The sequence below is a fragment of the Vulpes lagopus genome, chromosome 2, assembly GCF_018345385.1.
Source record: "Vulpes lagopus strain Blue_001 chromosome 2, ASM1834538v1, whole genome shotgun sequence".
NCBI lineage: Eukaryota > Metazoa > Chordata > Mammalia > Carnivora > Canidae > Vulpes > Vulpes lagopus.
The window spans coordinates 13,779,109-13,795,186 of record NC_054825.1 but is presented as its reverse complement, the minus strand read 5'-3'; the positions used below and the strand labels follow the sequence as shown (position 1 = coordinate 13,795,186).

General features: G+C 39.6%; 1 protein-coding gene across 3 annotated transcripts in view; it reads right to left on the bottom strand.

Annotated features, from left to right (window-relative positions):
* SHTN1 (shootin 1) overlaps window positions 1-16,078 on the bottom strand; it is a 97,043-nt gene that overhangs the window by 44,773 nt on the left and 36,192 nt on the right. For all 3 annotated transcript variants that reach the window (XM_041743464.1, XM_041743466.1, XM_041743465.1), the window contains 5 exons: window positions 15,806-15,974; window positions 13,712-13,809; window positions 11,557-11,638; window positions 7,871-7,965; window positions 2,730-2,876 (listed from right to left, as the gene is read on the bottom strand). In XM_041743464.1, coding sequence (XP_041599398.1) covers window positions 2,730-2,876; window positions 7,871-7,965; window positions 11,557-11,638; window positions 13,712-13,809; window positions 15,806-15,974 — 591 coding nt within the window. The remainder of the gene's footprint in view (window positions 1-2,729; window positions 2,877-7,870; window positions 7,966-11,556; window positions 11,639-13,711; window positions 13,810-15,805; window positions 15,975-16,078) is intronic.

The window sequence follows — 16,078 nt, the reverse complement described above, 5'->3', positions numbered from 1 at the left end:
GTAAAATAATACCTAAGACATTCATTTAAAACAGATTACTACCTCATACTCATTTTCAAGAGAAAATTCAGGTAGCATGAAAAAGAACCTTTAGGGGGATAATTCAGTAACAAGTATCAAAAACCTTAAAAAAGGAAAGAAAGCGAGAAAGCAAATGGAAAGACGGTTTGATTCAGCAACACTACTTTTAGAACTTGCTTTAAAGAAATAGTAAGGGGGCACCTGGGTGGCTCAGTTGGTCAAGCGTCTGAGGATTCTTGATTTCAGCTCAGGTCATGACCTCAAGGTGGTGAGATCAAGCCCTGTATGGAATATGCTTAAGATTCTCTCCCTCTCCCTCTGTCCCACCCCCACCACCCCACTCACAGGCTTTCTCTCTCTCAAAAAAAGAAATAGTAAGACAAGTATTAACATTATTCACCACAGTGCTCCTTGTAACAGGAAAGTATTGAAAATAAGTTAAATATGCACCAATATTATGGATTTAATAAATCATGGTATATTCACTAATTAAAATACTATACAACCATTTAAAATCATATAGTTGGAGCACCTAGGTGGTGCAGCTGATTGATCATTCTACTCTTGGCTTCGGCTCAGGTCATGATCTCAGGTTGTGAGACTGAACCCTCATAGGGCTTCGTGTTGAGCATGGAGTCTGCTTGGGAGTCTCTCCCTCTGCCCCTCCACTCACACTCTCTTTCTCTAAAATAAATATGTAAGTTTTTAAAAAAATAAAAATAAAATCACAAAGCTCATTATATGCTAACATGGGATAATATGTTACCAACTAAAAACAAATCAGGTTGAAGAACAGTATGCATGGTACATACATTCATAAAATTAACCATTTGGGTAAAGTTTGGATAGGTACCAAAATATGGAATTCTTGGGCAATCTTAATTTCTTCTTTAACTTGTACTGTATTTTCAACATCCATTTATGAGAAGAAACATATATTGTTTTTATCATCATAGGAACAACACAGTGTTTAAAAGACAGCTGGAGAATCTGCAGGGGAACTTACAGGCAGGTAAGAACCATTTAAACCATCACCACCACCCCCCCCCCCGGGAAAGATTACACAGTTCAGTCTAACAGTCTTAGAAGTACTGATGGGAACATTTTACAACTTTCAGCCAATCTTCAGCATCAGGTACTTGCTCCTCCTACCCCAACAAGGCACACAGCCAACGATGGAGCCCCATACCTCAGTTCAAACTCAGGAGGCTCTAGACCTGTGTGGTTTACTAAACGGGTTAACTACTACTACCAAGGTTTTTCAGAACTGAAAAATTTTAGCATGAACTACATAAAAATAAGTATTCCTTTATTCTTTATTTGAAATGATAATCCCTGTTTGTGGGGACAAGAAGGAAGGGAGGGAGGGAGGAAGGGAAGAAGGAAGAAAGGAAAGGAAGGGAAAGGACGGAGGGAAAGAAGGAAGGGAGGAAAGGGAGGGAGGAAAGAAGGAGGGGGAGGGAAGGAGGAAGGAAAGAAGGAGGGAGGGAAAGAGGGAGATAAGAAGGAAAGAAGAGAAAGGAAGGGAAAGAAAGAAGGAAGGAGATAATAAGGGATGGGAGGAAGGAAGGGAGGGAGGAAGGGAGGGAGGAAGGAAGGAAGATAGAAGGAAAGAGGGAAATCTCTCCTCCCTAGTCCTCTTTCCAGGGGCAATCACTCATCTGGAGGTCCTGTGCATACATCAACATTTCTTACTGAGGGGAAAATAAAAATCCGCTCTGCCTCAGGACCAACTTTGTAAAAACTTCAGAAACTTCCGAGGGTTAAATGTCAATATTATTGCTTAAAGAGACTTTGACAGGTGATAAATAGCAGCCAACAGCCTTTTCTTCACAAACGAGGTTGTACTGTAAGTAGTATAAATATTGATGTAATTTTTCTTAAGTGGTTTCCTTCACTTCAAAGCCTCTGTTCCACCTCTCTGCCTCCTCCCCTCCCGCCTCCTCTCTCACCTACCACAACAACTACCTTTTCTGCCTGGCGCACAAAGGTGGGCTGTGTCAGCTGGAATAGTTCCACTCAAACAAAATAAAATAACCACTTAGGAAGTCTTTAAACATATATATTTGTGGAGGTTCACAAAATCAGAAATTTTTTCTAAGCAAGCAATTACCCCTAACGATGGACTTTTCCTCCCTCTTTTAATAACACTTGTGCTTTCTCGTAAATTCTCGGAGACGAATGCAGTCTCCCTGTGTATGCAGTCCCCAATACACATTCGACTCACAGATGTCCCAATTGTGCATTCCGTGCACTATGCATGGTCTTTTTAAATTCTCTCTCTTTCCTTTGCTTCTTCAGACCTTTGGACAGGTTAAAGACCACAATGAAGTCCACATAGTGCACTATAAATTGGGAACTAGGGGATCCCTGGGTGGCACAGCGGTTTAGCGCCTGCCTTTGGCCCAGGGCGCGATCCTGGAGACCCGGGATCGAATCCCACGTCGGGCTCCCGGTGCATGGAGCCTGCTTCTCCCTCTGCCTGTGTCTCTGCCTCTCTCTCTCTGTGTGTGTGTGACTATCATAAATGAATAAAAAATAAATAAATAAATTGGGCACTAAATTAAGTTCATTCGGTAGTTACTTTTTTCTAAAAAAGCAGAAAAACCAGAAAGATTTACTAAGACCAACAAGGGGGCTTTAAGTGACCAGACTTAGCCCTCTCCTGTCTGTGGCTGTTATTAAGACACCAGAAGAAAATCGGTTACCTTTTTCTGATGCTGAATTCTCTCTTCTTCAAGTTGCTGGATGAGTTTTGCATTTTCTTCTAACGCTTTCAAAAGCTGCTGGTCAGGAGCAGAGCTCTGCAGCAGAAGGTGGCTTTGCCTCTTTAGCTTGTTCTGTTCAATGAACATCTGCAAGAGTTAATTACAAAAATGTACATGTCAATCAATCTCACGTATCTCCTCAACTGAAAGCAAAGCAACAGGAAAGTACGTGGAATTTTTATTGAAAAGTTAAAGGCAATTTCTGAATTGTACAGTATTACATTTTTAGAAGTAATGGTCGTTATGATTTCATACATAACTTTCATGCAATCTTCAAGGACCTTCACCCTTGCCCCAATGAGGCATATATGTAATAATTGTGTCCTATGCTTCAGTTTTTAAGGTTTTATTATTGTCTTAAAATACATTAATACTGGGTCACCTGGGTGGCTCAGTGGTTGAGCGTCTGCCCTTGGCTAAGGTCATGATCCTGGAGTCCTGGGATCAAGTTCTGCATTGGGCTCCCCACATAAAGCCTCTTCTCCCTTTGCCTATGTCTCTGCCTCTCTCTGTGTCTCTCATGAGTAAGTAAGTTAAAAATCTAAAAAAAAAAAAATCTCTTCCTTTAAAAAAAAAATACATTAATATTATGTTACAGGTTGGTATTGACCAAGAACTTGTCTTACCTCAGGTACTCTGCTAAATATTTTATACTTATTATTTTAAACCTTACATCAGTCCTATGAATTAAACACTTGCGGTTTGAATAGCTAACACTGACTAGCGCTATGTGATAGACACGGTGATGATTTTACATATAACACATCGTCTAATCCTTAGAATAACACTGTCAAGTAGATACTATTATTATCCCATTCTTACTAATAAGGTAAGTGAGGTTCAAAGGGATAAAGTGACTTTTCCAAAAACACATGGAGATAGCAAAACCAGGATCTAAACTGAGATCTGTCTGATTTAAATGTCAAAGCTCTTAATCATCTGGCTAACCTCCTTCCTCTGGTATTTACAAACCTAATGTGTTTTGTTTTATATCAATTAGCTTTTCCCCAGTGATGAAAGTAGTTAACAGTCAGGAGGGTAAAAAAGATGAGATACACTTATATTATTATTCATTTAGCCTTTACAAGCTCACATTTTTTAATACATTATTTTCTATTAACCTGTTACTTCTTTTCCTTAATACCCTATACCAGTTAGCCAGTAGATGATTCTACACATATTTTATAAACCCTGAAATAAGGCCCATATTTCATATTCTTCTTCCACCTGAGGCTTTCTGTGTAAGAAGGCTTGGGGGGAATGTGTGTGTGTGTGCACACACAGGTGCTGAGCTCGAGGACAGTGAGACCGGGAGCATCCACACTCCAGGGAAGAGTCATCCATATTTCATCCATATCTCATCTAGTATCTGATATCTGAAACCAATGGTATAATTGAAACAAGCTATTTCGATTTACTATTACTATTGCAGTCATCTTAAATACATCTTTCCCCTCCTACAATTTAACTTGGCTGGGGTCCCTTACCAGGGTCTTAGCCTCAACGAGCTAACAAGGAGGCCTGCAAATAGCAGCTGGACTCAGTGAGTCCTCTGGCTTCCCAGCAAGCGAGGCCTTTCCCCAAGAGTGCCCAGAGGCCAAGAGCAAGCCGAGGGCAGCGTCGGTGTGGGCAACGAGGGCGGGGACGGTGAACTCAGCAGTCAAACAGTACTGGGCTCAGGCCATTGTCAGAGCACAACTGAGTCCCTCACTGCACTGCTTCTCTGAGCTCCGGTTTTCACTTGGAAAAAAGTGACAGTTCCTCTTCTCTATGCGTACTCAGGAAAACTTGTTCAACTTTACATGATTACAAACAATTTAACTTGGTTATTTTAGAAAGAAGAGAGTGATGACTATGTCTTGGGGATGTTAATAATATGAATTTCTTTCACAAAACCCTATAACCATTCCTAAATAGTAAAAGATGAAAAGAGCATATAGGAAAGAAATTCCTTAGATAGCCATGGTAACTTGAAAAAAATACTCATTAGACTACCTTTTCTAGACCTTAATACATTCACATGAAATATTCTATATAACACCTTCTAAAGATGTGCTTAAAGAAAATTTAGTTACCAAACAGTAATGAATTTGGCTTTGAACTATGGTAAGAATCTGATATCTAGGGTTAGGGAGGTGGTCTCTTATCACACAAATGACATCATGAGTGTCAGAATTTCAGAGAGATTTCATAAATCTTTTCAAAGAATGAAAGAGAGAAAAAAATCTTATGTCATTAATATAGAATTCATTCTTTCTGAAAGATTATTAAAATGTCATCTGCATTGTCTAGTGAAAATAGGACTTACTACAAAACAGTCTCACGGCATATCCACCCTACACATTTGAAGGAGGTATCCATGCTGTTGGAAGATCCATGAGGTATCCTCCAACCAAGAAAACTGCACATTTGGGAACTGTTTGTATTTTTTACAAGGTATACACACTCCTTTTATAATTAAAAATATAAAGTAAATTAATTTAAAATATTGAATTCTGGGATGCCTGGATGGCTCAGTGAGCATCTGCCTTCAGTTCAGGGCATGATCCTAGGTCATGGGATTGAGTCCCTCACTGGGCTCCCCATATGGAGCCTGCTTCTCCCTCTGCCTATGTCTCTGCCTCTCTCTCTCTATGTCTCTCATGAGTAAATGAATAACATCTTTAAAAAAAATTAATTTTAGGGCTCCAGACTATAAGCTCCAAAGGGGCAGGGATGATAGTTGCATTCGTCACCATCATATTCCCAACAGCACAGTGTCTGGTTTATGAAGATGTTCACTGATGCACTAAAAACCAAAATGCAAGACTGGCACTTCTCTCGTTAAACCAAGTCCTGCACCTTTTAGCAGTAGTCGTCTGTTTAAAAGTTGAGAATTGGGGCGCCTGGCTGGCTTAGTTGGTTAAGCATCTGACTCTTGATTTCCACTCAGGTCATATGATAAAGGTCCTGAGATGGAACCCTCCCCACCCACCCTCACCCCATCCTGGGCTTTACGCTCAGCATGGAGTCTCCCTCTGCCCTCCGCTCACTCATGTGCATGCTCTCTTTCTCAAATAAATAAATAAATCTTAAAAAAAAAAAAAAAAAGCAGCTATGAATCTGCAAAGCATACATAGAAGAAGGTATATGGGTTCTAATCCAACTTTATTTTAAAGAACAGTTTCTGGGGATCCCTGGGTGGCTCAGCGGTTTAGAGCCTGCCTTTGGCCCAGGTCGTGATCCTGGAGTCACGGGATCAAGTCCCACATCCGGCTCCTTGCGTGGAGCCTGCTTCTCCCTCTGCCGGTGTCTCTGCCTCTCTCTGTCTGGGTCTCTCATGAATAAATAAATAAAATCTTTAAAAAATAATAAAAATAATAAAATAAATAAAGAACAGTTTCTGGGGTGCCTGGCTGCCAGAGTCAGTAAAGCATGCAACTCTCAATCCTGGGGTTGTACTCAAACTCCACATTGAGTGCAGGGATTACTTTAAAAAATAAAATCTTAAAAAAAAAGAAAAAAAAGAAAATCTTAAAAAAATTTCTTCTCACTACTGTGTAGATAGAATCTAGATGCTGTAAAACCACTAAGCACCCTTGCAAATCCTGATGCTACCCAGAAGAGGAGTGCGACTGGCTGCCACACCTCCATCCCCTTGTGCCGAGGTCACACGTCAGCATCGCCGTTTCCACCAATCACTACCAGGTGAAGGACAGAGTCAAGCATTCATTTTCATATTCTTTGCAGAATCTTGCTTCTATCTATCTTCTCTGCTACTGCATGGCCTTCAAGTTCTCTTTGAGCCTCTTTGTTTTCTAACGTCACTCCACAAACAACCGATAGAAAACTGAAAATGTCTCTCAAAATAAGACCCCGGCATTTGGGTCAAAACAAGCCCACCCTTTCAGTTTTACGGTGGAGGCATCTTCACATTATCCCCAGTCTCCCTCCCCTCTACTGTTTATGTTGTTGCAGCTCTTCCAAGGGACTCTGACACACTTCAATTCTTTTCTTCTTTCTTCCAAGTAATAAGAGGACAATTTTTACTCACCTTTCATTAAACTCTCTGAATAAAATGAATCGGAATATTTCAAATCACATCTTCTTGGCCTAAAGCTTTTATACAGTTCATTGCTAGCACAGCTACATTCACATGCAGAAAGACTCCTGAACAAAACCATGATCTGATTTTTAAATGTCATTCCCATAACCCCATGCTTTGTCTTCCTTCTGCACCTTGGATACTTCTACCTACGTGTGTTTTACATTTCCTTAGCTACTTTCCTTCTCAACCTGCAGTGTGCATGCAGATTCAAGATACTTAGACATGATGGAAATCTCAGACCAGCAACATCCTTGAGCTGTTACAGTTCAGCCAACTGGTGCCTCATCATTTCCATGTAAACCAGCCCTAGGGGCAAGAATACCCAGCAACAACGTGTCAACAAAGGGAAGCTGAAACATGAGAAACTCAAAGCTTATCTCTAACAGGAGAGGAAGAGTGTTACTCTGGTGAAAGGCTACAATAATGGATGTATGTGGCAATGCTCCATAGCAAGTGGAAGAATCAACTAGAATAATAAGATCACCATCTAGTAGGTGAGGAGAAACACTAACACCATGATACTGTTATTTGAGATGGTATTTGGAGATGTCACCTAGATTCCTAAGGCTACTGAAATGTACAGAAATCCTATACTCCAGCTGGACTCCCCATCACAAGTTTGCAGGTAACCCTAAATGTCATTTCTTTCCCCCATGCAGCATTTTATTGTACAAAACCCTTTTGAAAGATCATGCCGTTTGATTTCAAAATCCACATGGCTGGACTGGTAGCATCATGCATTTTAGAGATGGTGAAAGTGAAGCCCCAGCGAGGCTAAGGGCTGCTCTCAAGTCACATGAGTGACTGTTTGACACAGTCAAATCTGAACCCAAATCTTCTAACACCAGGTTCAGTGAACATAACATTATTCCACAGCTGGCCTCCCTTAATTCTAGGTGGTAAGTTCTTACTCAACTTCAAAACATATTTTGGTATGTCATCTACAAAGTCCTCTCAGAAATAAAAATTTAAAACTAGGTCTCTGGACACTTACCTCTTGTGCAAATGACTCTGCTTTCTTTCGAAGATCCTTCTCCAGTTCCAAGTTTACTTGCATCTCCTCATACTCTTCTACTGCTAGCATGGACACTTAGGAAGACAAGGAAAAGAAATGGACAAAACACCACACAGACGGTCAGGAATCTGGATGAAAAACAGTGTTGAAAGGATTCTTTGTACCAGCATACAAGCGCCCTCATCCATTGCTGCTTGGAATATAAATGGATCAAACCATTTTGCAGGGCAGCTTGGCAATGTGAATCAAAAACCTAGAACCACTCGTACCCTCTGACTCGACAATCCCACTTTTGGGAATATACTGATTCCCCCGAGAGAATATAAATCATGAACATGTCCAGTGATGAAGCTGCAAGAATGCTCTTGGCATCACTGCTAATAACAGTGAATGATCCAGATGGTCTCAGAGGCAGAACCAGGAAAGTATGGTACGTATACGAAACACGATTCTGCCACTGAAATGACACTGTAGAAGCATATTTATGGGACCAAAAGACATTCATGATATATATTTTTTAAATGAGTTCATTTCTGCTTTTTACAAGCTGCATACACAAAACACATTGACATGGCACTTCACAGAAGAGGAAACCTGTGAAAGGCCAGTGAATGTGCAGAAAGATACGTACCTTCACTAGTAATCAGAGAAATGGAAAGTAAAAACACAGGCACCTTTTTATACTCACCAAAAAAAGAACTGCAAAAGTCAAGAAGTAGAGTTACACCAAGTTTGGAGAGGATACAGAACGATGGGAACAAACACACTGGTAACAGGAGTGGAAATCTACTTAAAAAGCAATCCGGCATCATGTGCTGGCACTGAAGATAAACTTTTACATTTGGCATGTTATCTTAGTGAAACTCTTGAACACGTGCACCAGGAGGCATGTAAAAGAATTTCTGTAGCCACATGACTCAGAATAGCAAAAAAGTGGAAAAAACCTCAAACATCCACCAACAGGACACTGGATCAGTGAATTCTGGTATAGACACTGAATGGCATCCTATACAGCAGGAAAGTCAACATACCACAGCAGAGCCCTTTAGCAGGAACAGATCTCAGAGACACAGAAAACTGCACAGAGACATATGCAAAGTGATACCATTAATATAAAGTTCAAAAACATGCAAAATCAATCAACATGCTGGTTAGAGATACAGGCATACTTGGTAGGACTGTAAATAAAAGCAATGATAAAAATCCGAGGGAGGAGGGGGTACAAGTAGAGATTGATGTTCAGGGACCTGTAAAGTGCCAAGAGCTAAAGGGGTATTTCTTGTGCTGATACTTCCCATCATCCATAAATGTTATGAACACACTATTTAACGTGTGTGTGGGGTGTGTGTGTGTGTGTGTGTATATATGGTTTTCTTAAGGTTGGAAGAATATATACGATGTCAATAGTGCTTATTTGGACTGTAAATATTGAGTTTTTTTTTCTTTTCCTATTTTAATTTATGCTTTCCACCAAAACGTATACTACCTGAAGAAAAAGAAAAATACATATACATATATATATGTTTGTGTGTTACTTTTAAGCATCTTCCATGTTTACAAAGAGAAACAGCCCTAGATCCATTCAGGCCGAGTCAGAGCTCTGAATTAAAGAATCAATGTAGGGCAGAAATTTTCAAAGGGGAGGTCTTGTCAAATAAGAGAACACGAAATCTTTACTACTTTCTGACGTTCCGTGGCCCGTTTAACGCTATAGACAGGCTCAAGGGGGTGATGATGCTGTTAGAAATTAGGCACAACACAGGTAGGTATCACACTGGCCTCTCCATCTGCCTCTGCAAGGCACTTTCAATCCTGAGCTGAGTCATATCAATAAAATCTTTAAAAAGGCACTCTTAATGGCTGCTTTCACACAATGTTCCGCCAGGACACTTCAGTCCTAACTGACTAAGGACCGGTTTGCTGGGTAATGACATAGAATTTCAAGCTCTGTGCCCTGTAAATCTACTGCTTTCTCAGAGGAAAGACGAATACTCTTACTCCAGCAAAGCAATGTAAGTGGTGGTTTGTGATGTGAATTACAGGTCCCCGAGAGCCCAATGATTTTCAAACCTATTTAAAAAAAAGAAATTTCATGAAGAAAACAAAGACGACTATGACTATCTGGAGGCCTGGGCAACACAACTGACTCTCTTTTCTCAGTCTTGAACGTCACAATAAAAAAAAAAAGAAGAAGAAGAAGAAGAAGAAGAAGAAGAAGAAGAAGAAGAAGAAGAAAAGAAAAGAAAAAAGTGAATTTTCACCTGTCCTGGCCCTTTCGACTTGGATTCTGAAAGAAATGTGGTTGGTCCTCATCACACATTTAGTTATATAATCTCTCTCTCTCTTCCTAGAGAGCGGGCTCTCTGAAGGCGAGATCCACGTGGTTGCCCTCTGCAGAACTGTCTGTTTCTAGCACCACGCATCAAGACCCGTTTCTATCTTCTTAAGTGTGGAACGAGCTGAGACATGTCACAATCTTTTTTTTTTTTTTAAGATTTTATTTATTAATGAGAAGCACAGAGAGAGAGGCAGAGACACAGGCAGAGGGAGAAGCAGGCTCCATGCAGGGAGCCCGACGTGGGACTCGATCCCGGGCCTCCAGGATCACACCCTGGGCTAAAGGTGGCGCTAAACCGCTGAGCTGCCCTGGCTGCTCTGACATGTCACAATCTACCGTATCTCCCACACTGAACTGCCAGGTCCTTTATTTATTCAAAAATCTCAATTCGGGAACCAAAGGTAGAGGACTAGCACCAGTAACAACAGGGAAGGCTGGAAGGTTTCCTTTCAGTGTTGCAGCTTCTGAACTAGAAAAGAGAGTAGATGAAGGGGGGGGGCGGGGGAGAACAGAAAGTACAGGAAGTAAAAAAAAAAAATCAATTAAAAAAACAGTACAGGAGATGCCCCCTTCTCAGGACTGTGTTTGCAGAAGTGCCCCCTGGTATCATTCGCTTGTCCTGAAGCAGGGGGTGTGGAAACCAGCCCCTGTGAGACTTGATGCCACGTTTTAGAACAAGGATTCCGTTTTCTCTGGTGGTAGCCCTTGGAGAAAATTCCTTCCCCCCATGAGACCAGGTGTGCTTCTCGTGATCAAGAGGTTCATTTTCATATGATTCACAGAAATGATCATGAATCTCTTACGGGACAGCTCAGAGCCAGACTTCACTGCACACGGGCAGGATTGTGCAGGGGCCTCACGGCTGGCAAGTGACGTTGTCTATCAATATTTAATCTTACTTTTGCTCTGCCTCTCTTTTCTATATTCTCTTTATTTAAAATTTTTTCATATCATGTTGCATGTATCCATGTAGATACCCTAATCTCTTCTGGATTAAAAACAACCTTCCAACTCCATATATATTGAGGGAAGAGCCAATAATGCTATGGTCCCAGAGTATATGTAGATAGAACACTGTTTTGGTTTGAAGTGGGCCGTAAGTTGCTCAAGTGAAAAGCACTTTAGAAATCCCAATACTCTGAGGTTGGGTGATAAAATAACCAGAAAGAGAGAGAGAGAGACTCGAGGCTAGAAATCAGGAAAACCAATACAAGGATATTCTTGTTACAAGACTCTTTAGGCAGAGGTATAAAACAACATAAAATGTATGTAAACCAAATAAATTATGTACATAGCTGAGAAAAAAAAAAAGACTGGAAACACCTACCTCTATTGCATTTTTCTAAGACTCTTCTCTGTTCAAGAACTTCTGAATTTAAAACATCTTTTTCTTGTTTAACTTTATTTACCTAAAAATGTGAGATTGTAAGGGAAGAAAACACCCAACATTGTAAAACACGACATAGGGTGATGTGTGGTACACAAACTGCTGTTCAACATTCAACGTAAAGTTTTATCATTTAAAGCAGTAATTGGCTTTACTGTGTTGGGCTTTTATTAATGTTCTTCTTAAGGTTTCAAAGGTAACTACTTAAGTTAGGATGTACCTTTGGTAGAAAACTTATTTACAAATTCCAAACGGCACTGGTCCCTAACCCTGTAAAGATATGTTTAATGCAAAAATCCAACTAGAAAGCACCCAGAAAAAATACACTAATCATGCAGAGATCCAATACTCAATCTTAATAGTAATTTCAAACTCTGATTAACTTTTAGCTTAAGTAAAACACATGTGAATTTTTTAAATGAAAAATACTTTAAACTTTGATGACTTCTGGCTTAAATAAAGCACACATGAAAATCTTCCCCCAAAAAAACTTATACTTCTGAGAAATTTTTGGTATCAATCAATAGGAAGAGAATATCACAGGATTGTTCAAAAAAATAATGTAAAGTTATATGTACCAAAGTGGATAAATCTCACATGCACAATACTGAATTTTAAAAAGCAGGTATGGGGTGCCAGGCTGGCTCAGTCAGTGGAGCATGTGACTCATGATCCCAAGGTCATGAGTTGAGTTCAAGCCCTACACTGGACGTGGAGCCAACTTAAAATAAAAATTTTTTAAAAGCAAAAATAAAAATCAAGTATCATTTAAAAACACAAAGTACCATGTATTATAGCAAGAAATATAAGTAGATACATGTACTGGATGACAAAAACCAAATTCAGAATGCTGGGAAACAGGGCAAGGAGTGAGAAGAACGCAGTTTGGGAGAATGATACCGGGGTTTTCAAGACTGTGTATTAAGCTAGATAGTAGACACACAGATCTTCATTATTTTGTTTTTTATACTTTTCTTATGTCTAAAATAGTAATAATAAAAGTACTTCAGAAAGGGCTTCCACTAACATCTCTATGTGGGAAGGCGACAGGATGATCAGTAAATAACCATAACTGAGGAAGAGAGCGCATCAAAATGTGTTTGTCTCTTTCTTAAGGTTACAGTCAAGAAACAAACTAAGATAATGGTCCTGGAGAAGGACTCTGAATCCACCAGCATGCCAGAGAGCCTGTGAACTGGTTGTTTCAGTATAAGCTCTATTTTTGGTTTTGGTTTGAATTAGTAACTGGTAACTCTCCAACAGGAGAGCCACTTCCGAAGTATCATCATCCTCCTGATCATCCATCCCATTCATTAGGATGCTCTGCCACAGGAAGTAAATACGACCAAGGCTGAAATTAGTGGACACTACCTCCCAACCTCTCTCTCATTATGGCTCTTATGAAAATAAGATAGGTACACAAACTGAGGTAGCCAGATAAGGCCGCTCACTTGAAGGGATCGACGCCTCGATCGATGCCTCAGCATTACTTGTAAGTCACCTGAGGGATGGGTCTGAAAGCTTGGGATGTGGAATCTGGGAACCACGGACACAAGTTAAATCATGATCTCAAACGCAGTTCCTGGAAGCATCGTGCCAAGAAAGGCAATTATGGGCTCCTGTTCTTAAAGACCATCCAAAAGGAAAAATTAAAAGTTTCTCTGAACACCCACTTGAACCCATTTTGCCATCTATCACATATGCTTATGTTGGAGGTACACAAGAGGACCCTTCCCAACTGAGCCAACTATCCGATGGAGAAGCAAAATATGTCTTCAGCAGCAGCAATAAAGTAGATGACTCAAACTGCAGGTATTATTCTTTCAAATGTGCCTCACATAGTGAAATATGGGGATAACAGGAACACTTCTTGTGAGTTTGATGCTTTATTTACTGAGCTAGGTAGTGAGTATATGAATGTTTATGATCTTATTTTCTACACCTTTTTGTATATTTGAAATAGAGATAGAAGATCAAAATTGGTACATGGTTCTCACGTCTGAAATTAACTGCCAACACCAAGTTTTTAACTTAGCCAGTCTCCAAACACCCTAAAAACACCAAAAGTCTTGCTTTTCAGGCCTAAGATACATACTTCTTCCATTACTTCTACAAGTTTGCTCTTGAGATTTTCCAATTCAATCGCTAATATCTTCTTCTCTTCCTGAACCGATACAATTTGATCTCGAAGCTCTGCATTTTGAAAGAAAAAAATAAAAGGAGGGAAACAATATAAATAAAACTTATTTTTAAAAGAATCAATCTTGTAAAAGAACTGGATATGCCAGTCCCTGTGTAGCTTATGGTCAAGGTTACTTACCAGTTAAAAGTAAAATGAAGAAGCAGAGAATGATGGAAATCTCACTTCTGTGCCTCTGCATGCAGCCAAAGTTATTAATAATCTTATATCACACTATCTCACTGTGTTATTAAACGTACCAGATCATGTTTTCTCTGCATTCTAGCAAGCTCGTATTTTAGAAAACTCTCTGGCATTTTACAAGTAAAATGTTTTAAGATTTCAGCAAAACAAATTAAGGCATTGTATTAATTTCCTATTTATTTTAAAATGGCCATGGGCTCTTGTCACAATAAAATGTAATAAACAATGGGGCAGTTGATAATTGGCAGAAAAAAATCCTGACCTGCTGCCAATTTATAGCACTCAAACATTATTTGAACAGACTCAAAATATAACCTATTTGAAAAAGGGTTAATTCTAGTAATTTTCTCTCCAAAGTTGTTGGTATTCTGTTTCTTAATTTATTTCATATTTTTTACTGTTGGAATTTAACAAAAACTCTTATTACCAAAATGAAAAAATTAGCAACCATTAAGTGCAAGAGCTTCTGGTGGTAGATGAAACTTACTTTCACCACTCACACAGTAAAAAACATACACAGAAGGGCAACTGGGCAGTCGATTGAGTGTCCGACTCTTGATTTTGGCTCAGATCATGATCTCAGGGTCCTGGAATTGCTGGAGTCAGGCTCCATACTCAGTGGGGAGTGTGCTTGAGGATCCTTTTCCTCTGCCCTTCCCCTTGCTCATTCTCGTTCTCTCAAATAAATAAATCTTTTAAAATATATATATATTATACAGATTAGCATAGTCTTAAATTGATGCCCAAGGACTCCAGTTTTGCTATTCAGGTTTTACCTGCTTTCAATTTCTTACCCTCTCCAAGGACAGTTAAAAAAAAAAATTCTCTGAGGTTATTTATAAATTGAATCAAACATTTACAGGAACCCGGCCTGGAGGTGTTCTCAGACACTTATATCAAAATCACTTTCTCCAACGGCTAGCCTAATCCTGAAGGAAGAAATGACGGACTATCGCATCCAAGACCTAAGAGAAGGGGAGGATTATGGACAAAGGAAAATCCTGTCAACTTCTCCCTCTCCACCAACACAAATGTTATTTTGTCTTAGGTTAAGGGGGTGGAGGGCCAGATAAAGAGGGTTTTCTTATACTTCTCTCTTATCTATGCCGACAAGCTGACAAGTATTGCTTCGGGCATATGCCTAATGCAAAAATGCCCTAAAAGTTATTGAGCTTCAGACTGCTTTCCTACATCTTTAATATAAACAGTATGTACATATAATCATGTGTGTGTGTGTGTGTGTGTGTATATATATATATAAATCATAAATAACATTAAAGTGTATTTACTAGTGGTACCATGTGATACTACACCTCACGCTTATCAACACATCAGTTGTCTAACAGTGTTTATGTTGGACACTGCATACTGCTCACAATTCAGTGTCTGAATCAGATGAGGAATCCTCTGAGGGCAGAGACTCCACAACGTGGGGAGGAATCTTCCCCAAAGATTCCAAAAAAGAACCAACAAATAGGAGGCACTGGCTAAATATGTTTTTATCTATTCTTTCTTTCACTTAACAAAAATAGCTCAACATATAGTCCATATTTTTAAGAATATTTACAGACTGGCTGTTTTCATCAAGATAATGCTTTCAAAAGTGCCTACTCCCGAACAAGAAAGTAATTCATAATGCACAAATGTGATGTCCTACAGTGATTCTCAACCAGGCAACTCCCTGGGAACATTTAACTCCAAAACTTTTTAAAGGAGGATCCAAGGCTAAAGTTCTCAGGTGATACCAATGGACAACCAGGGCCGAGAAATGTCAGAAATACCCCCAGTGATGAAACCAAGTCTCACCTTTGATCTGCTTCTGACACTGCACGGAAACACACGTTTCTGCAGTGCCTTCTGGGTCGGTGCTGGCATCTTCGTCATCAATGTTGATCTCCTCAGTGATTACATCTGGTCCCAGCTTGGCCATGTACAGCATGCTGATTCTTTTCAACGTTTTATTTTCTTTATTTAGCTAAGGCAAAATGCAAAAACAGTTATTTTACCAGCAGTCAAATGAGTGTCTTGGATTTTTAAACAATAGACAGATTAAGTGTATTTCTGTCCTTACATATTCAT